At 38.9% G+C, this 18049-nt stretch overlaps 1 protein-coding gene and 1 non-coding gene across 2 annotated transcripts; one reads left to right on the top strand and one right to left on the bottom strand.

Moving 5' to 3' along the window:
- Positions 1-366: 366 nt before the first annotated feature.
- On the bottom strand, positions 367-438 carry TRNAN-GUU. Its single transcript has one exon. It is a non-coding gene; the product is annotated as a tRNA-Asn (tRNA).
- A 7825-nt stretch (positions 439-8263) lies between these two features.
- LOC109220028 (aspartic proteinase CDR1) lies at positions 8264-9595 on the top strand. Its single transcript, XM_019384487.1, has one exon. The coding sequence runs from the start codon at positions 8264-8266 to the stop codon at positions 9593-9595; it is 1332 nt and encodes a 443-aa protein (XP_019240032.1).
- Positions 9596-18049: the final 8454 nt, after the last annotated feature.

Here is an 18049-nt window from a genome sequence, read left to right as displayed (position 1 = left end):
GACAAATTCATCCATGTAACTCCAACCTGATTTTCCTAGAAGCATACAATGACTATGATTTTGAATGTCGAAAACTGCATGAGGTAGGAAGTAGGCATACGTTATGCAATCACTTTGTTTATGAGTGGCCTTGTGTTCCCATCTCTCCCAATGATTATCAATGGCTTTCAAGACTTTGACAGAAACTGTTGTCTGATCCATCGTCACTACTTCGTTATATAGTATTACTATAAACTTATAAATAACCTTTTATTATTATGTTCTTACTTTTGGGCATGCTTCGTTTGCTTTGCTCTTCTTCTTCGGACACATTTGGCATGGTGCTAGAACCTTGTTCAGAGATGTTTTTGCTGGTATTGACCAAATCTCCCCAAGTAGGATTCGAACCTACGACCAATCGGTTAACAGCCGACCGATCTACCACTGAGCTACTGAGGAACAACAGGAGATTCGATCTCATCGAGTTCAATTCCCGTTCCCAACCCATGACCAATATGAGCTCGAAGCTTCCTTCGTAACTCCCGGAAGTTCTTCGTAGTGGCTCCCTTACATGCCCATCAGAGCAAATTGTTTGGTTTTTGGTTAACTACATAATGTTTTCTTCTCCTTTCGAATGGCTTGTCCTTTTGCTGTTGCCTTTTCAATTGCAGTGGTATGAAACAGAAGTGCAGATCTATCTGTGTTTACTATATATGTAGCTCTATTCCTTGCTCTCACAATTATACTATGTCTGTTGCTGTCTTTGTTGTTATTATTATGACGTACTTCTGCTGCAACTACGGATTATAGACATGTGTTAAACAATACTAAATTCTCAACAAATATTAAATTTGAATCCATAATTTTAACAGTACCATGAGTTTAGTATAAAATTGAACCCTTTCAAATATAAATCGTGGATCGCTTCTGTTTATGGATGATTATAGTTGGATCAAAAGACAAGCATGTCACGTCTGATGAATCTCGAGGTGGAAATAATCTGAAAGGCCTTTTGATATGGGAATAAGCACTGTCTTTAACTTTCTTATGGAAGGCTAAATGACGAATATGTTGTGTTAACGCAATTTCATTGTTGTTGAAAATTGGAACTTGTTTTAGAGCTTCGTAGAATTCTATACTGACCATTTGTTACCTAATAACCGAGGAATAGCATATCGAATAGCTCGTTGCATTCATGGATGGGCCAAAAACTTTCTTCAAACACGCAGTTTTCTATGCGTTTGTCTGTGGACAATGAGGAGTAAAAAAGAGAATGATAGAGAATATAGGATTTGGTACTATGGACAATGAGGAGTAAATATTTTCGTGTTAGTCAGATTTTATAGTACTTCAAGGATATTCGAGCGAGTTAGCGCCGGGGGCAGATGTAGTGTATACTCAACAAGTTCAATTGAACTCATAACTTTTAACGCGAAGTAAAAATTTATATGTAAAATTTTTAAAAATTGCAAAAATAGTAAATATGAACCCATAACATTAAAAATATATTGGGTTCAATTCCAAAAATTTTAAAAGCTGAACCCATAAGGTTTAAATCCTATATCCGCCTCTCGTTACCGCAGTTTTCTAAAGAGTTAATACCCTAAAACCTCCTTAAACTATCATATTTTTGTCAGTTCCCTACTTAAACTATTCGGTTTTCCCAAAACCCCCTGAACTATATTGTCCTTCATATTAAAACCCCATCATTGCTAACCTGGCATAACATATATAAACACTCACTTGGAAGCGCGTGGCAGCTGAAAAAAGCAATCAAAATAGCTCACATGACAGAAAATAATGGCTAGTTAGCCTAACCCTCTTTCACATTTATTCTTTTAATAAATATTCTCCTTATTTCAGCTATATCCACCTTTCTTCCTCATTTCTTCACCATTCTTCCTTTTCTTTTCTTTTTTTTACTTTTCTTCTATATTTTTCACCTTCTTTTTTTCTTAAGTTCTCCATATGGGTTTTCTCTGAAAATTTTTCTCCCTCTCTTGTTTCCTCTGAAATGATTTATTCTCTTTCTTGTTTTAGTCTTCTTTCATGTCTTACACATATTGTTGAAAGAATACCAATTTAAATCTTCTTATTAAACTCAACACCATGCAAAGAATAAAGTTGAATCTCTTAAACCTTCTTTACGTAATTTGAAATTACAGAATGTAGTTGGCCAATTAATTTTTTATTTGCGAAATTTTATTTTGTGTAATCTTTTTTTATGTAATATAAGATGATGCTTCCCGTATTGGACTTGGTGCAGTATTGATGCAGGATGGCAGAGTCATAGCCTATGCTTCGAGGCAGCTGAAGATCCACGAGAAGAATTATCCGGTTCATAATCTAGAGTTGGCAGCCATTGTTCATGCTCTGAAGATTTGGAGGCATTATCTATATGGCGTGATGTGTGAGGTGTACACTGATCACAAGAGTCTTCAGTACTTGTTCAAGCAAAAGGAGTTGAATTTGAGGCAGAGGAGGTGGTTGGAGTTATTGAAAGATTATGATGTTACTATTTTGTATCACCCGGGGAGAGCCAATGTGGTGGCCGATGCATTGAGTAGGAAGTCCGCCAGCATGGGTAGTCTTGCTTATATTCCGGTCAGCCAGAGACCGCTTGCTTTGGATATTCAGGCCTTGGCCAATCGATTTGTGAGGTTGGACATTTCTGAGCCTAGCAGAGTGTTAGCTTGCACGATCGCTCGTTCTTCATTATTGGAGCGTATCCGTGATCGGCAGTTTGATGATCCCCATTTGTGTATCCTGAGAGACACGGTGCAGCGTGGGGGTGCCACGAAGGTGACCTAAGATGATGATGGTATTTTGAGATTGCAGGGGCGAGTTTGTGTGCCAATGTCGATAGGATTCGAGAGTTGATCTTAGCGGAGGCCCGTAGTTCTCCGTATTCTATTCACCCGGGCGCCGCGAAGATGTATCAGGACTTACGGCAGCATTATTGGTGGCGTAGCATGAAGAAAGATATTGTTGCATATGTGGCTCGATGTTTGAACTGTCAGCAGGTTAAGTATGAGCATCAGAGGCCTCGTAGATTATTTCAGAGGATTGAGCTTCCCGAGTGGAAGTGGGAGAGGATTACCATGGATTTCGTTACTGGACTTCCGTTGACTCGAAAGAAGTTCGATGCGATATGGGTTATTGTTGATAGGCTGACCAAGTCAGCACATTTCATTCCTGTGGCAGTCTCCTATTCATCCGAGAGGTTAGCTGGGATCTATATCCGGGAGATTGTTCGCGTTCATGGTGTGCCGGTATCTATCATTTCGGACCGGGGTACGCAGTTTACCTCGCGTTTCTGGGGTGCAGTTCAGCGAGAGTTGGGCACACGGGTTGAGTTGAGCACAGCGTTTCATCCTCAGACGGACGGTCAGTCCGAGCGGACTATTCAGATTTTGGAGGATATGCTCTGAGCCTGTGTCATAGATTTTGGAGGCTCGTGGGACCAGTTTTTGCCTTTAGCAGAGTTCGCCTACAACAACAGCTACCAGTCCAGCATTCAGATGGCTCCATATGAGGCATTGTATGGTAGGAGATGTCGGTCTCCAGTGGGATGGTTTGAGCCGGGAGAGACTCGGTTATTGGGTACAGATTTAGTTCAGGAGGCCTTGGATAAGGTCAAGATCATTCAGGAAAGGCTTCGTTCGGCTCAGTCGCGGCAAAAGAGTTATGCGGATCGTAAGGTTCGGGATGTAGCTTTCATGGTTGGTGAGCGGGTCTTGCTCCGAGTGTCGCCTATGAAGGGCGTGATGAGATTTGGGAAGAAGGGCAAGCTTAGCCCCAGGTTCATTGGTCCATTTGAGATTCTCGATCGTGTGGGAGAGGTGGCTTATAGACTTGCCTTGCCGCCTAGCTTGTCAGCCGTGCATCCAGTGTTTCATGTGTCCATGCTTCGGAGGTATCACGGCGATCCAGCCCACGTGTTAGATTTCAGCACTATCCAGTTGGACAAGGATCTGTCTTATGAGGAGGAGCCGGTAGCTATTCTAGACCGGCAGGTTCGACAGTTGAGGTCGAAGAGTTTTCCTTCAGTGCGTGTCCAGTGGAGAGGTCAGCCTCCTGAGGCATCGACCTGGGAGTCCGAGTCTAATATGCGGAGCCGTTATCCTCATCTATTTCCCGACTCAGGTACTTCTTTCTTTTGTTCGTTCGAGGACGAACATTTGTTTTAGAGGTGGAGAATGTGACGACCCAAAGGGTCATCACCTGTTTTCTCACTCATCCTGTGTCTCCGAGGCCTTGAAAACCTCATTTAGGCTTGCCTCGATTTGCGTGCGCAGTCCGGCCGCGTAGCCGGAAAGCTTAAATATAAATTCTGTGTAAAATTGATGAATTTTGATATTAATATTATTAAAGTTGACTTTGGTCAACATTTTGGGTAAACGGACCCAGACCCGTGATTTGACGGTCCCGGAGGGTCCGTAGAAAAATATGAGACTCGGGCATATGCCCGGATTCCGAGGTCTAGAGCCCGAGAAATGAATTTTTCTGTGAAATTATTTTTCTGAAATTGATATGGAAATTTGAAACGAAAATTGATTAGAACGTGATGGTATCGGGCCCGTATTTTGGTTCCGGTGCCCGGTGCAGGTCTTATATGTGATTTAAGCGATTTCTGTGAAATTTGGTTAAAATCGGACGTCATTTGACGTGTTTCGGACCTAAATCTTTAAAAAAATGAAAGTTTATGAAGTTGATGAAAAAGTGATGATTTTGAGGTTTAATTCATTGAGTTTGATATTATTTTGGCGATTTGATCGCACGGATAAGTCTGTAGGATGTTTTTGAGGTCGTGTGTATATTTGGTTAGGAGCCCTGAGGGCTCGGGAGTATTTTCGGAGGTGTTCGGGGTGGTTTTGAACTTAGAAAAGTTGCAGAAAATGGGTTTCAGCTGTTGCAGACAATTCCTTCTTCGCTTTCGCGACGCCTCTTCCGCGTTCGCGATGCCTTGAGTTGGTCCTTCATCGCGTTCGCATTAACCCCATCGCGAACGCATAGGGTTATTTGACCCAGGGGGGTTTGGCCAAATTTTTCCTCTCCGCGTTCGCGTACAGCCCCTCGCGAACGCGTAGCCTTACAAATTCCTTCATCGCGTTCGCATTAACTCCCACGCGTTCGCATAGAACAAATTCTGAATCCCCAGCTTTTACTCTTCGCGTTCGCACCCCCTTAGCTCGCGAACGCCGATGGCCTTTCCAGTGATACCCTTCGCGAACGCGACCCTCCTGTCGCGAACGCGACCCTCCTGTCGCGAACGCGAAGGGCATTTTATCCCAGTGATTTTAAATACCCCAAAACAGAACAGTGACGGGATTTAGTCATATTTCACACGGTTCTTCTTCTCCACAGCTCTTGAGCGAATTTTTGAGCACTTCTTCACCAAAGCTTTCTTGGGGTAAGTAAATTCCCACTCATTTCTTCGTCTTCCTTCATTAATTAATGAGTTTCTAAACCTAAATCATGTAATCTAGGGTTGAAATTGGTGGAAAAGGGTTAGAGTTAGGCTTTTCGATTTTCTTTGATTTTAGACCTCGTTTTGGGGTCGAATTTGAAAACAAATTGTATATCGGGCTCGTGGGGGAATGGGTAAACATGGAATTGGTCCGAACCTCGTGTTTTGACCAAGCGGGCCGGGGTCGATTTTTGGAATTTTGGGGGAAAAAGCTTTAGAAAATTCATATTTTAGGCATTGGGTTTAGCTATTGTTAATATTGTAAGTCATTATTTCATTAGATTTGCCTGAGTTGGAGCCGAATTCGAGGGTAAAAGCCTATACTAGAGGCTTGAGTTGAGTTGGAGCATTCGAGGTAGTGTGTTTGAATCTAACTTTGACTTGAGGGAATAGGATTAGAGTATTATTTGCTAATTGCTAAATGTTGGAGTACGGTGTATAGGCATGGTGACGAGTATCTATACACGGCGTCTAGCGATGACCGTGAGTCCTTATTTGTGCTTATTTAGGATTCTGTAGTGACTCTTCCTTGTTTATTGATGGTTTGCTATATAATGTGAACAGTATGAAGAGGAAATATGACTTGTAAACTCCTTGGAGCGTTGGCTCGAATTATGACTTGGTTAGGAAGTAAGAAATGAACGAAAGAGAAAGAGATGTAATTATTCCCTTGCCGGGAACTGACTGTTTACTTGTATTCTCCCTCGCCGGGATAGTTGAATTGATACTTGTTCCCTTTCCGGGAAACCATATATATATATATATATATATATATATATATTATGAAATGGGATCGTGTGGCACGCCGACCACTTATATATTATGAAATGGGATCGTGTGGCACGCCGACCACTTATATATCATGAAATGGGATCGTGTGGCACGCCGACCACGTATTCTGTGCTAGAAGAGATTAGTTGTAGTTTTCCTTATTTATTCCTACCGTTCTATTTTATCTGTTATCCCCAAAAGCATGTTCCCCTCCCAGTCTTAATTATTACTTTCCGCCGTTAGTTTTGTAGTTTTTGTACATATATATATCTGCACAGGTTGATTGGTAGTCCTGTCTAGCCTCGTCACTACTTCGCCGGGGTTAGGTCAGGCGCTTACCAGCACATGGGGTCGGTTGTGCTGATGTTACACTCTGTGCATTTTTTTGCACAGATCACAGTACCGGAGCAGGAGCTTTTGGACAGCAGTAGGAGCATTGGGAGCTGACTTCAGTCCAGAGATTCCCGAGGTAGCCTTGCTGATGTCCGCATGGCCCGGAGTCTCTCTTATCCTTGTTTTTCGTTTGATTTCCTTTGTATCGGATCAGACAGTACTGTGTTTTATTCAGACTTTGTATTTAGCATTCTGTAGAAGTTCGTGAGTTAGTGACACCAGATCTGGGTAGAGATGTACTCGTGCTTCCGCACTTGGTTTCAGTTATTTATGTTTTGAGACTTCCGCTTTTATATTAATTGTCTCGTCTTTCTTTATATTGTTGATGTTGTCAAGAGAGGTATTAAATTAATTGGCTTGCCTAGCTCCTATTAGTAGGCGCCATCACGACTCCCGAAGGTGGAAAATCCGGGTCGTGACAAACACTATATGTCTTTATATATATTTTTACTGTGCTACAAAGTGAATATAAATAAGGACTTATTCAATTGGAGTTAGCATAAAGCATAATCACAATTAGATATTATTTTGGCCAAAACTCCTAAAATTAATCAATCATCCGAGAGTAATACATCACGAGTAAACTATATAAAAAACTTTGTACAAACCATAAGTTAATATAGTTAGACAGACGTACCTTTAAAAGTCCAACATGGTGTTTTAATATATAGGGGAATATAGTTCAAGGGGATTTTGGGGACACCAGATAGTTTAAGTAGGTAACTGACAAAAAAATGATAGTTTAGGCGGGTTTTAGGCAGAGTTAAATAGCCACGTGTAGTGCTACATGACACACTTTTTAGATTATTAGGAGCGTGTTCTATATCACCTCTAAGAATGCAATGAGGGGTTTAATATGAAGGGCATTATAGCTCAGCGGGGTTTTGGGGACACCGAATAGTTTAAGTAAGAAATTGATAAAAATATGATAGTTTAGGGAGATTTTAGGCTATTAACTCTTTTCTAAAATAAACAAGTAAACCTACTACATAATGGAAACACATAACTAGCAATGTAGAACTTTCCTTTAGAAAAAGAAAAAAAAAAACTAACTTACATTTTAGTTATTGCAGTTTGTTTTGTGTTGTTTATTTAGTTATAGAGTTTGTTTTGTGTTGTTTATTTAGTTATAGAAATTACGAATAATTTTCATTACATGTAGTTGAGAATGTTTGATTTGAAAGGTGTAAGCAACTGAATTATATTAAAAGGATGTGCAGAGTAATTTACTCGAAGAGATATACTATACATAAATCAAATCACAACTTTTTTTGGTTATATCTAAAAAAACGTTTGAATACATTCCTGCAAATAATAAGTTCCATAAAATATGGGACAGAGAATACAAATTTATGTTCTTCAATTTTCTGTAATCACGTTATAATTCATCAAATTCTAATGAACAATGGGTACACAAAATATGTGATCTTATATTTTTGGTAAGAACACCAAAATTGTGTTTAAGTTGTTAAGTAACAGTTAACTCATTGAAATAATGCTCTAATTCCAAGTTCCAACTGACAAGAAAGAATTGCTTACTCTATAAAAGAAAACTGTCACATGGTTTTATTTACCCTATTTCTTTCTGCCTCTATATTTTCAAAGTAGAAGAGAAGAAAAGCTCAATAGCTCGCCCGTTAATTTCTCGAAATGGCGAAATTGTTTCTCGTAGTACTGTTATTACTACAACCTTATTTAACCACATCCAATTTCGCATCCAATCCTGAAACTAAGAAAAGCAGGCTTGTTATAAAAATGATCCACTATGAATCAATCAAGTCGCCTTTTTATAATCCAAAACTCACGCTCGAAGACCGTGTGAGAAAAATGAACCAAAGATCAGAAGCTCGCATTTCAGATCTTATGGTTGTTGTCTCAAATATTTTGAAAAAAGATAGCGTTGAAGTTCAGATTTACCCAGTTTATGGCGCTCAGTTTCTTATTCCATTAAAGAATGGCACACCTCCCGTGCCACAAATTCTTATCATGGACACGGGCAGTTTCTTACTTTGGGTCCACTGTGGCTTCACCATTGGTGGTGAAGGCTCACCAGCTCCATTATACCACAATGCAGATTCTTCATCGTATGTTGAAGATGTGTATTGTGGGACATCTATGTGTGATTTTTTGACCCTTAAAGGCACATGCGGTGTCTCGAGGAGATGTGACTATACCTTAAACTATGTGACAGGTAAGACTGAGGGACATCTTGCTTCTGAAGTTGTGACATTTCAATCAAAAAATGAAAGCGAAGAGACCATCAAACGTCTTGTTTTTGGATGCTCAAGTATTTCTCGAGGTGTAGACCGTTGCAGTGGAGTTCTTGGACTTGGACAACGACCTGTTTCATTGGTTTCTCAACAAAACTACACTGGATTTTCATATTGTATCGGTAATATAAGCGATGTGAATTATGATTCGAACGCGCTAGTTTTGGGAGACAAGCCTATAATTGAAGAAATATCCACTCCGATATTTATGGTTCTGGGAAAATACTATATAAATTTGGAAAGAATCAGTGTCGGGGACAAGTTTCTTGACATCGACCCAAGTATACTCAAGAGGATCGATTACCAAGGTGGAATGTTCGTTGATAGTGGAGCAACTTCAAGTTACTTACCTGAGATAGCATTCAAGAAATTGAAGGAGGAAATTAAATCTGTGATAGGTACGTCGTTGAAAGAAGTTACCAAAGGCCCGGAACAACTCTGCTACTATGGAAATATCGACCGCGATCTTCAACGCTTCCCAAAGATAACATTACATTTTGCTGAAAATGCAGATATGGAGCTGACAGCTGAAAATTTGTTTCACAAGGCAAGCAATAACCATTTCTGCCTGTCCGTAAAAATTTCTGAAGAAGAAAGGCTTCCTTTTAGCATACTTGGTGTTTGGGCACAACAATATTTTTATATCAGCTTCGACTTTGACAGCATGAGACTTTCATTCTCTAGGATAGATTGTGACTTTCTGTTTGATTGATCATTGTGCATAGAGAATAACTAAAAGATAATGAAATGTTTATTGTTTCTATTCTCAATATCTTTGTGAAACCATAAGCAATATATAGCAGCAATGATAGCCTCGCTCATTGATAATAGACAATGATTAGAATTAATAAAGAAAAGTAGAAGCAATTAGAATCACAATTGATAGACAAAGGAATATGTAGCCTTTTGGCTATGAATCCAGGACTTTTGATACAGAATATAGATATGTGTTAAACAATACTAAAATTTCAACAAATATTAAATTTGAATCCATAATTTTAAGAGTACACTGAGTTTAGTATAAAGTTGAATCTATTAGATATAAACCCACATCTGTTGATGGATGATCATAGTTGGATCAAAAGCCAAGCATATTACTTCTGATGAATCTTTAGGTGGAAATAATCTGAAAGGCCTTTTAACATGGGAAGCACTGTCCTTAACATTCTTAGGGAAGGCTAAATGACATATATGTTGTGTTAACGCAGTTTCATTGTTGTTGAAAATTGGAACTTGTTTTAGAGCTTCGTAGAATTCTGATACTGGCCATCTATTTGTTACCTCATAACCAAGGAATAGCATATCGAATAGCTCGTTGCATTCATGGATAGGCCAAAAACTTTCTTCAAACACTTCTTTGGACATTGGAGTAAATGAAAGCTTTACGCAATTTTCTATGCGTTTGTCTGTCCATCCAATAGTCGATGAAAAGAATATAGAGAGGAGAATTATGACTGCGACAAGACTGAATCTTTGAGCTTCCATCCCAGTTTCGAAATACCAAAGAAAAAGAATAATAACAAGCTAATATAGAATGGATGAAATTATTTCACCCTTAACAAGAGATTTCGAATGCAACCTCTCGGAATGAAAATATCCGTAGTGGAGAATGATTGAGAATACAGGATTTGGTGCTATGGACAATGATGAGTAAATATTTTCGTGTTAGTGTAATTCAACGTAAACTTGGATTAGGATTCTTCTTAGGCTTAGCCCACTTTTGATACAATTACAACTCGTAAATAGGTGTCCGTTGCAAATTGGATAATTACATTATATAGTTCCTTTTTTTTTAATATTAAATTTGCAGAAAATGACCCCAATATGACGACACATAGCAGGAATTGACAATTTTTTAGCTTTATATTAGGTTTGGCAAAGAGAGCCCCAAACAATATATATATATATATATATATATATATATATATGAATAACCAATAAACTCGTAATATACAAACCCCTTCATACTCACAACCGCTTCTTTCACACCTATTATCTATTCTCTGTGTTCTTTTGCTTTCTCTGTATTCCTCCATCTGTTTAATACCATTCTCTCCCTCCTTACTTTTATGCCCATCAACTGTTTGAAAAAATGCCATACCAGTAACCCGCTGTTTGAAAAATGCCGTACCTGCCACCCGGAATTAGCAACTACTGTTGTTCAATCAACAGTTGCCGGTATGTAATCCTTTCAAACATAATCGTTACTAATTATGCTTAGCAATTCTAATCTAATCAACAGATATATTCTCCTACTCTAATTCTATTGAAAGAGCATGATTGGCATCAAAAATATATATAACTAATAACTGATATCATTCACGTTGTTCGAATCCGCTGGAGGTTGCCTTCGCTCTTTAACTGATAGAAGCATTAAAATTGTGTATGTGAAGAGGTCTTGTGGTGTACTTTCGCATTTATATTGTAAGAACAATATGTTAACCTTGGGATTTGGTTCTTGCTTTTGTATGCTACCAGTTAATATTTGTACTTTATGTTGTATGTGAATAATTATTTTCTTCTATGTAAAGTGCCAATGCACCGAGTGCTCTCTTTTCTCCTCTTCCTTTTTTTTTTTGGTATTTTTTTTATCATTTTTAGTTTTTCTTCACTTTCTGTGTGTTCACGCAATTGTACTGCTCCCTCCGTTTCAATTTATGTAAATCTATTTCCTTTTTAGTCCGTGCTAAAAAGAATGACCTCTTTCCCTATTTGGAAACAATTTACATTTATGCAATGATTTATAGCCACACAAAATATATGTGCTTCATTTTACACCACAAGTTCAAAAGTCATCTCTTTTTTCTTAAACTCCGTGCCCAGTCAAATGGGTTCACATAAATTGAAACGGAGGGAGTATAATCTTATTTGCCTACTCTATCTAACAAAATACCACGATATAATTTTGATATCATGAGTAACTGATATATTTATATTTGCCTATTCTAATTCTGTATGGGTCAAAATCAAATCAGAGAAATTCGGCATGCAGAGAGAACAGGCCGAGGTCGGGCAGTCATCAATACGGCCGAGGTCGGGCAGTCATCAATAAGGCCGAGGTCGGGCAGTCATCAATAAGGCCGAGGTCGGGCAGTCATCAATAGGCCGAGGTCGGGCAGTGATGAAACAGCTAGTTTGCTTTGAAATCCTCAAAAGGAATATTCTACTGAATATTCCCTCTAATTGTACTTTTTTAGGGTTTTCTAGGGATACCCTTTATAAATAGGAAGAGAGGACTTACCAAAAAGGGGGCGGGGGGGGGGGGGGTAAGGGGCGTATCTCTCCCGTCCTCTCCTCCTCTCTAGAAATAATGTAACACACCTCTTTCTGTGATCGCCATACCTTCATCAGATCCAAAAAGGGTCACAAGATTCTTGTATTTGTCTATCATTCATCTTTATGAAATGAATGAGGATCTGCCTCACTCAAGATTGCGTAAATCTTTTCCTTTATTTATATTTTATTGTATTTAGTGTTACTTAATGCATCTCTCTTTATGCTATTAAATCTGGCCATAATCACTGCCAGCATTTATACTCAACTATGTTCTTCTATTCATATTATTCATCTCGGATCTAGAATTAGGATTCACCCTCCATCTTCTTATTTAATAAGCAAAAAAGGTCTCATACTTTTTTGCTCAAACAAATTCCACTGGAAAAAATTGTTGTTTCTTGCACCTAGAATCAGCAACTAATGTTTGACTCAACAATCCAACCGTTGCACATTGATTAGAAAGTAGGAAAGTCGCTTCAGTTATATTATCCTACGGCAAGTATAACAATAACATACAGCCAAAAATAACTCTATGCTTTTAGCCTGTGTGGGGTAAAGATACTAATATACTTGGCTAATCTAATTGTAATAGGTGTGGAGACACAAGGATTGCAACGACAAAACACCGTTACGAGATTGAGGTACACTCCAAATAATCTTCACTAGGAGCGGCAAACGGGCGGGTCGGGTCGGATATGGTTCGGGTCGAAAACGTGTAATGAAAAAAACGGATCAAATTATCCGACCCGACCCATATTTAATACGGATAAAAAATGGGTTAACCGACAGATAATATGGGTTGCCCATATTATCCATGACTTCTTGTATATGATCACTTTTGGGAGAATTCTTAGTCTCCCTAACTTGAGGAACTCCCAATTTGAGGCTTTACAAATGTAAAAGTTAGACCCATTGGTTATCCATTGGTTACTCATTGGTTATCCATTTTCTAAATGGATAATATGGTTCTTATCCATATTTGACCCGTTTTTAAAAAGTTCATTATCCAACCCATATTTTAGTGGATAATATGGGTGGTTAACTGTTTTCTTTGAACCATTTTGCCACCCCTAATCTTCACCACTGCAATTTATGCACAATTCATAACTACTCTTTCTACACAATTGACAACTACTGCTCTAAACATTTTTAAATACTATTACCATAATTATTAGCCTAATAAATAACTATATTGATATTATCTTTTTGGTAATAAAGTCCGACAACGTCTTTGATCTTTCAATAAAGATTATAGTACTTGTGTTGCCTTTTGATGGCCATGAACTCAATTTTACCTAGTTTATTTTACTAGTTTCTAAATACGTGTGTTGCACGTGTATTACATATCAATTGTTACATAACTTGTAGCAATAAATCTGTCCATACGCCAAAGCTAAAATCTTTTGGATCTAAAAAAAGATACTTTCTTAATTTGAACATTATAAATGACCATGAAGGGTAAAGTTCTAAGAGCCCACCAATTATCCTAATTTTGATAGATACTCAAACCGACGATGTTAGAAAAGTGCTGTGGATTTGAAAGATCCCTTGGGGTGTTAACGTACATCAAGAAGCTGAGTCACCCCTTAACTGGTGAGAATGATGACAAAGGTTACGAACAAATAACTAAGGCAACCAAGATATCATTTGATAAGTCCTTCAATACAGAAATAACACCGAAGAGAAGATAAAAACGAAATAAACCAACGGGATTTGACCTTAACTCACCTCCCAAATTGCGTGAAGAAAAAACCTTTCAACACCATGATGAATTTTGCTTTGTTCGACAAATAATCAGGTGAATAAAATCTAGACCAATGAAAGGGAGAATTTTAAAACGTCATCGCAGATTAATGAGAATGAATATATATATAATTTAAACCAAATGTTGTTTTCATCTTAATATTTTATGATTTTGGATGTCCTATTATGAGAAATAATGAAGTCCGTATATAGTTTGTTTGCTCTAAGCATTGTTGGGTGTTGCTCCCAAACGCATACACAAGTATACGTGGTCTATAAGTAATATAGGATTGTAAGTCCAGATATCGTACCCACAGGGACTTGTGATTAACTATCAACTAAATTAAACCAAACAATTAATCTGTTCAAGCGATTCCTAAAGTATTAATATTTAACTATAATTAATCTAGAGTAACAAATTAAGAGATTAAAGAAACAACGACAAGCTTAAAGACGAATTCAATGTGAGTGAATATTCTAGAGCTATGGGTTAGCTAACAATCCCGTTGAGTCTTCCACTTAAATCGCCTAATTAATTATCTAGTTTATTGATTGACAGGGTTAATATTGCTCGTAGCCTTCTCCCGAAGTACAACTCTCCTGTTCAAGATAACCTAACGCCTATATTCCTATGGAATTAGAATTAGCAAGAATGCATTAATAATTCCTGTATAGTAACCAAGCAAGGCGATTAGGTATATTCTTATCCTAACCGCAAATCCCCCCCCCCCCCCCCCCCCAAGAGTTAAAATNCCGCAAATCCGCTCCCCCTAAGAGTTAAGATCTTGCTCTACTCAATCTTATATGCAATCTAGAATTCTTCTCTCGAGTTCAATCTTAGATTCGTAGATAGTATTCAATGGGTGATCAAGCAATCAAAATAATTAAGCGCAAGATTGAATAAATAAACAAATATGATAAAATAATAAGAACAATTCAAGTTTCAAACCACAACGTTCATGTAGCACCCAACAACTCTAGAACAAATAAACTATGAAATTAAAGAAAGAGAAGAGAAGAAAACCTAGTTAGAAGCCTCCAAGCGTGGTGTGTGTTCCCTCGAATTCTCCTTCAAAGTATGTTAGATCCCCTCCAAATTAGGTTTAGAACTCCTTTTATACGAGTTGGAGGGGTCTTGGACCGAAATAACCTTGTCCCGGGCAAAGTTGGACAAGATTCACGCCACCGGCGCCCTGCCCAGCGCCAAGCGCTGTCCCTGGCGCTGGTTTGTTAACTCTTCTGTCTCTGGTGCCACAAGTAGCGCTGGAAATTCCCTTTTTTGCTTTTTCGTCCATTTTGGCTCTAATCTCGCACCTTTCGCCCCCAAGTGCTCCCGGATCATTCCTACACATAAAAATACCTCAAACTAATATAAATCAACACATTTTACATCCTAGATCCACGAAACAAAGTAAAACATGAGGCGATATACATATAAATATATATACTTTAAGCTAAACATCACTGGGGAACAGCACATTGAAATTTTGAGGGGAGATTGGTAACAATGTTCAGGTCTTTTTTTTTTCTTTTGTGTCACAAAATTCAAGTTATGTTTGTTCTTATATCTCACAAAAATTAAGTAATATGCGATTTGTTTCTTAGCTATTCTTAGAATTATTTGAGAAGTATGGACTTTGAGATGATCCGGCCCTTCTCCGGATCCTGCGCATAGTGGGAGCTTAGTGCACCGGGCTGTCCTGAACTTTGAGTGTCACGATCCAAAACCCAGACCCGGTCGTGATGGAGCCTCTCGTGAAGACAAGGCCAGCCGACACAACTCTCAATTCATATTAAACAATTCTAACAATACAATTTAAGTCATTAACATGCTAATAATCCCAAAATATAAGTGAAATAGCACAATTTGCGGAAGAATAACCAACACAGCCCGACATCAGGGTGTCACAAGTCACGAGCATCTACTAAGGTCAGAACACAACTAAGAATCTAAAATATACTAAACACAGTCTAAGGAAGGAAAGAGGGAGAAAAGCAGTGTTGCGGAGGCCGGGCAGCTACCTTGCTAAACTCCGATGACTCTACCTCTGAGCAACCAATACCGCTACCGGGTCCAGAAATACCTGAACCTGCACACAACGTACAGGGAGTAAAGTGAGTACTCCAACTCAATAAGAAATCGCGTAAAGGCACATCAACAGGCTATAAAGAAGCAGTGAGGGCCAGTAAAAACAGTGAAACAGTGAAAATATGTAAAGTCACTTTAGTTCAATTTAAGCTTCTTCAAAATGCCTTTTTTTAACAGTTAAGCAAGTAAATGACAGGCAACTAGAAAAGATAAGCACGTAAGAACCGCCCCTCGGGCACAATATCAATAGAATCAGCCCCTCGTGCACAATACCAACAGAAGCATCCCCTCGGGCAAACACATGGAACAATACCAGCACCTCGGGCATAATAACAACAGAATCAGCCCCTCGGGCAATAACATAAAACAATACCAGCCCCTCGGGCTATATCTCGTATCACAATGGGTACCCGCGCTCACTGGGGGTGTACAGACTCCGGGAGGGGCCCCTTACGGCCCAAGCGCAATAACAAGCCATCTCGTGGCATAACCAATCCGGCCCTCGGCCTCACATAATAACAGAATCATCACACTGGGTACCCGCGCTCACTGGGGTGTACAGACTCCGGGAGGGGCCCCTTACGGCCCAAGCGCAATATCAAGCCATCTCGTGGCATAATCACATAGGCTCTCGGCCTCATATCAACAAGCCACCTCGTGGCGTACAAAATCTCAGGCCCTCGGCCTCATAATCATAATTAGTGTATCACTGCTGCGGCGTGCAGCCCGACCCAAAAGTATCCTCACAACACTGGCCCTCGGCCTTACTTAGTCAGAATCTCATAAGCCATTCGGGCAACAATAAAACATGATGCTCAGCCCAATTATCATTAAAAAAAAAATATCATTAAATGTATTTAAATAGAGTAAGCATGGCTGAGTTATGAAAACAGTGATATATAACATGACTGAGTACAAGTATAAAGTCAAAAATAGTAGGGAAATAGCTGGGCAGCTTGATCACGCTCAACTAAGTCTCACAAAAGACTATGCGGGCGTTGCAAATATAATCTGAGTATTACTGCCCAGAGTCGAACCACAGGGAACTAACCTATCAATCACTACTGTCAGATTTACTAAATTCACACAATCTGTTTTCCCAAACTTTTTGATTCACAATGGTTGATTTTTCTAACAACTAAAGATTGAAAGTAATTAACAGCTGAAAATTAACTAAACTTGATGTGTAAGCAGTAGAAATAAAGTCTAAGGCAATGGTTTCTCCCGTTGGTACTTTCCTTGGTTGTATATGTCTTATAACTATGATTTAGCTATCTCTAACAATCATGAACTCTCCATCTATCATAATTCTTTCTCAAGTAATTATAATAATCTACTAGGCGCACTTTCTCAAGCTACGCTAGCTACTTGCACAATACGGTTCACTTAGATTGCACCCGGGGTTTCGTTATCTCTAATCCAACCCCTAAACCCTCGGTTATGACTCTCGTCTATACTCCGGGAGTGATGTTGTTCATACAATCACCTAAATATGCACTCTCTCTTAAGAAGATACATAATAAATAGGAACGGATAATTGAGGGCCCTTTCAACTATTCCACAATCAAAACATAGATGAACAATTAGAGATTAACAATCAAATCTAATTATATTGATAAAAAAACCAAGTTATTCCCAACGGGTTCCACCAAAACCTTAGATTAAGGTTTTTAGCTACTCATGACAATGGGAAAATCAAATACTAAAAGATTCATAATCATAAACTGCAAGAAAATAAAGAAGAATAGAAATAATGATATTTTGGGTGATCTCTCACACTTGTTTTTCTTGCCAAAGTACTCTCTAATAATGTTACATGCCTCCTTTGGGCGAGTTCTAGCATTTAAATAGGGTTTTGGGCTAAGAATTCGGGAATTTGCACTTCAGTCCTTTAAGTTCCCGTCGCCTGCCGCAGTCCTACCGCGCCCACGCTGGGACCGTGGCCAAATGGCCTCTCTGAATCTCCTTTGACAGCTCACCGCGGTCCTACCGTGCCCACGCTGGGACCGCGACAGTTTACCTCCAGGCCTCGTTTGTGTATTTCAAATGGTTCACTCG

The sequence above is a fragment of the Nicotiana attenuata genome, unplaced genomic scaffold, assembly GCF_001879085.1.
Source record: "Nicotiana attenuata strain UT unplaced genomic scaffold, NIATTr2, whole genome shotgun sequence".
In the NCBI taxonomy this organism is placed as follows: Eukaryota; Viridiplantae; Streptophyta; class Magnoliopsida; order Solanales; family Solanaceae; genus Nicotiana; species Nicotiana attenuata.
Note: the sequence above shows the minus strand (reverse complement) of the source record. Positions and strands in the feature narration are given on the sequence as shown.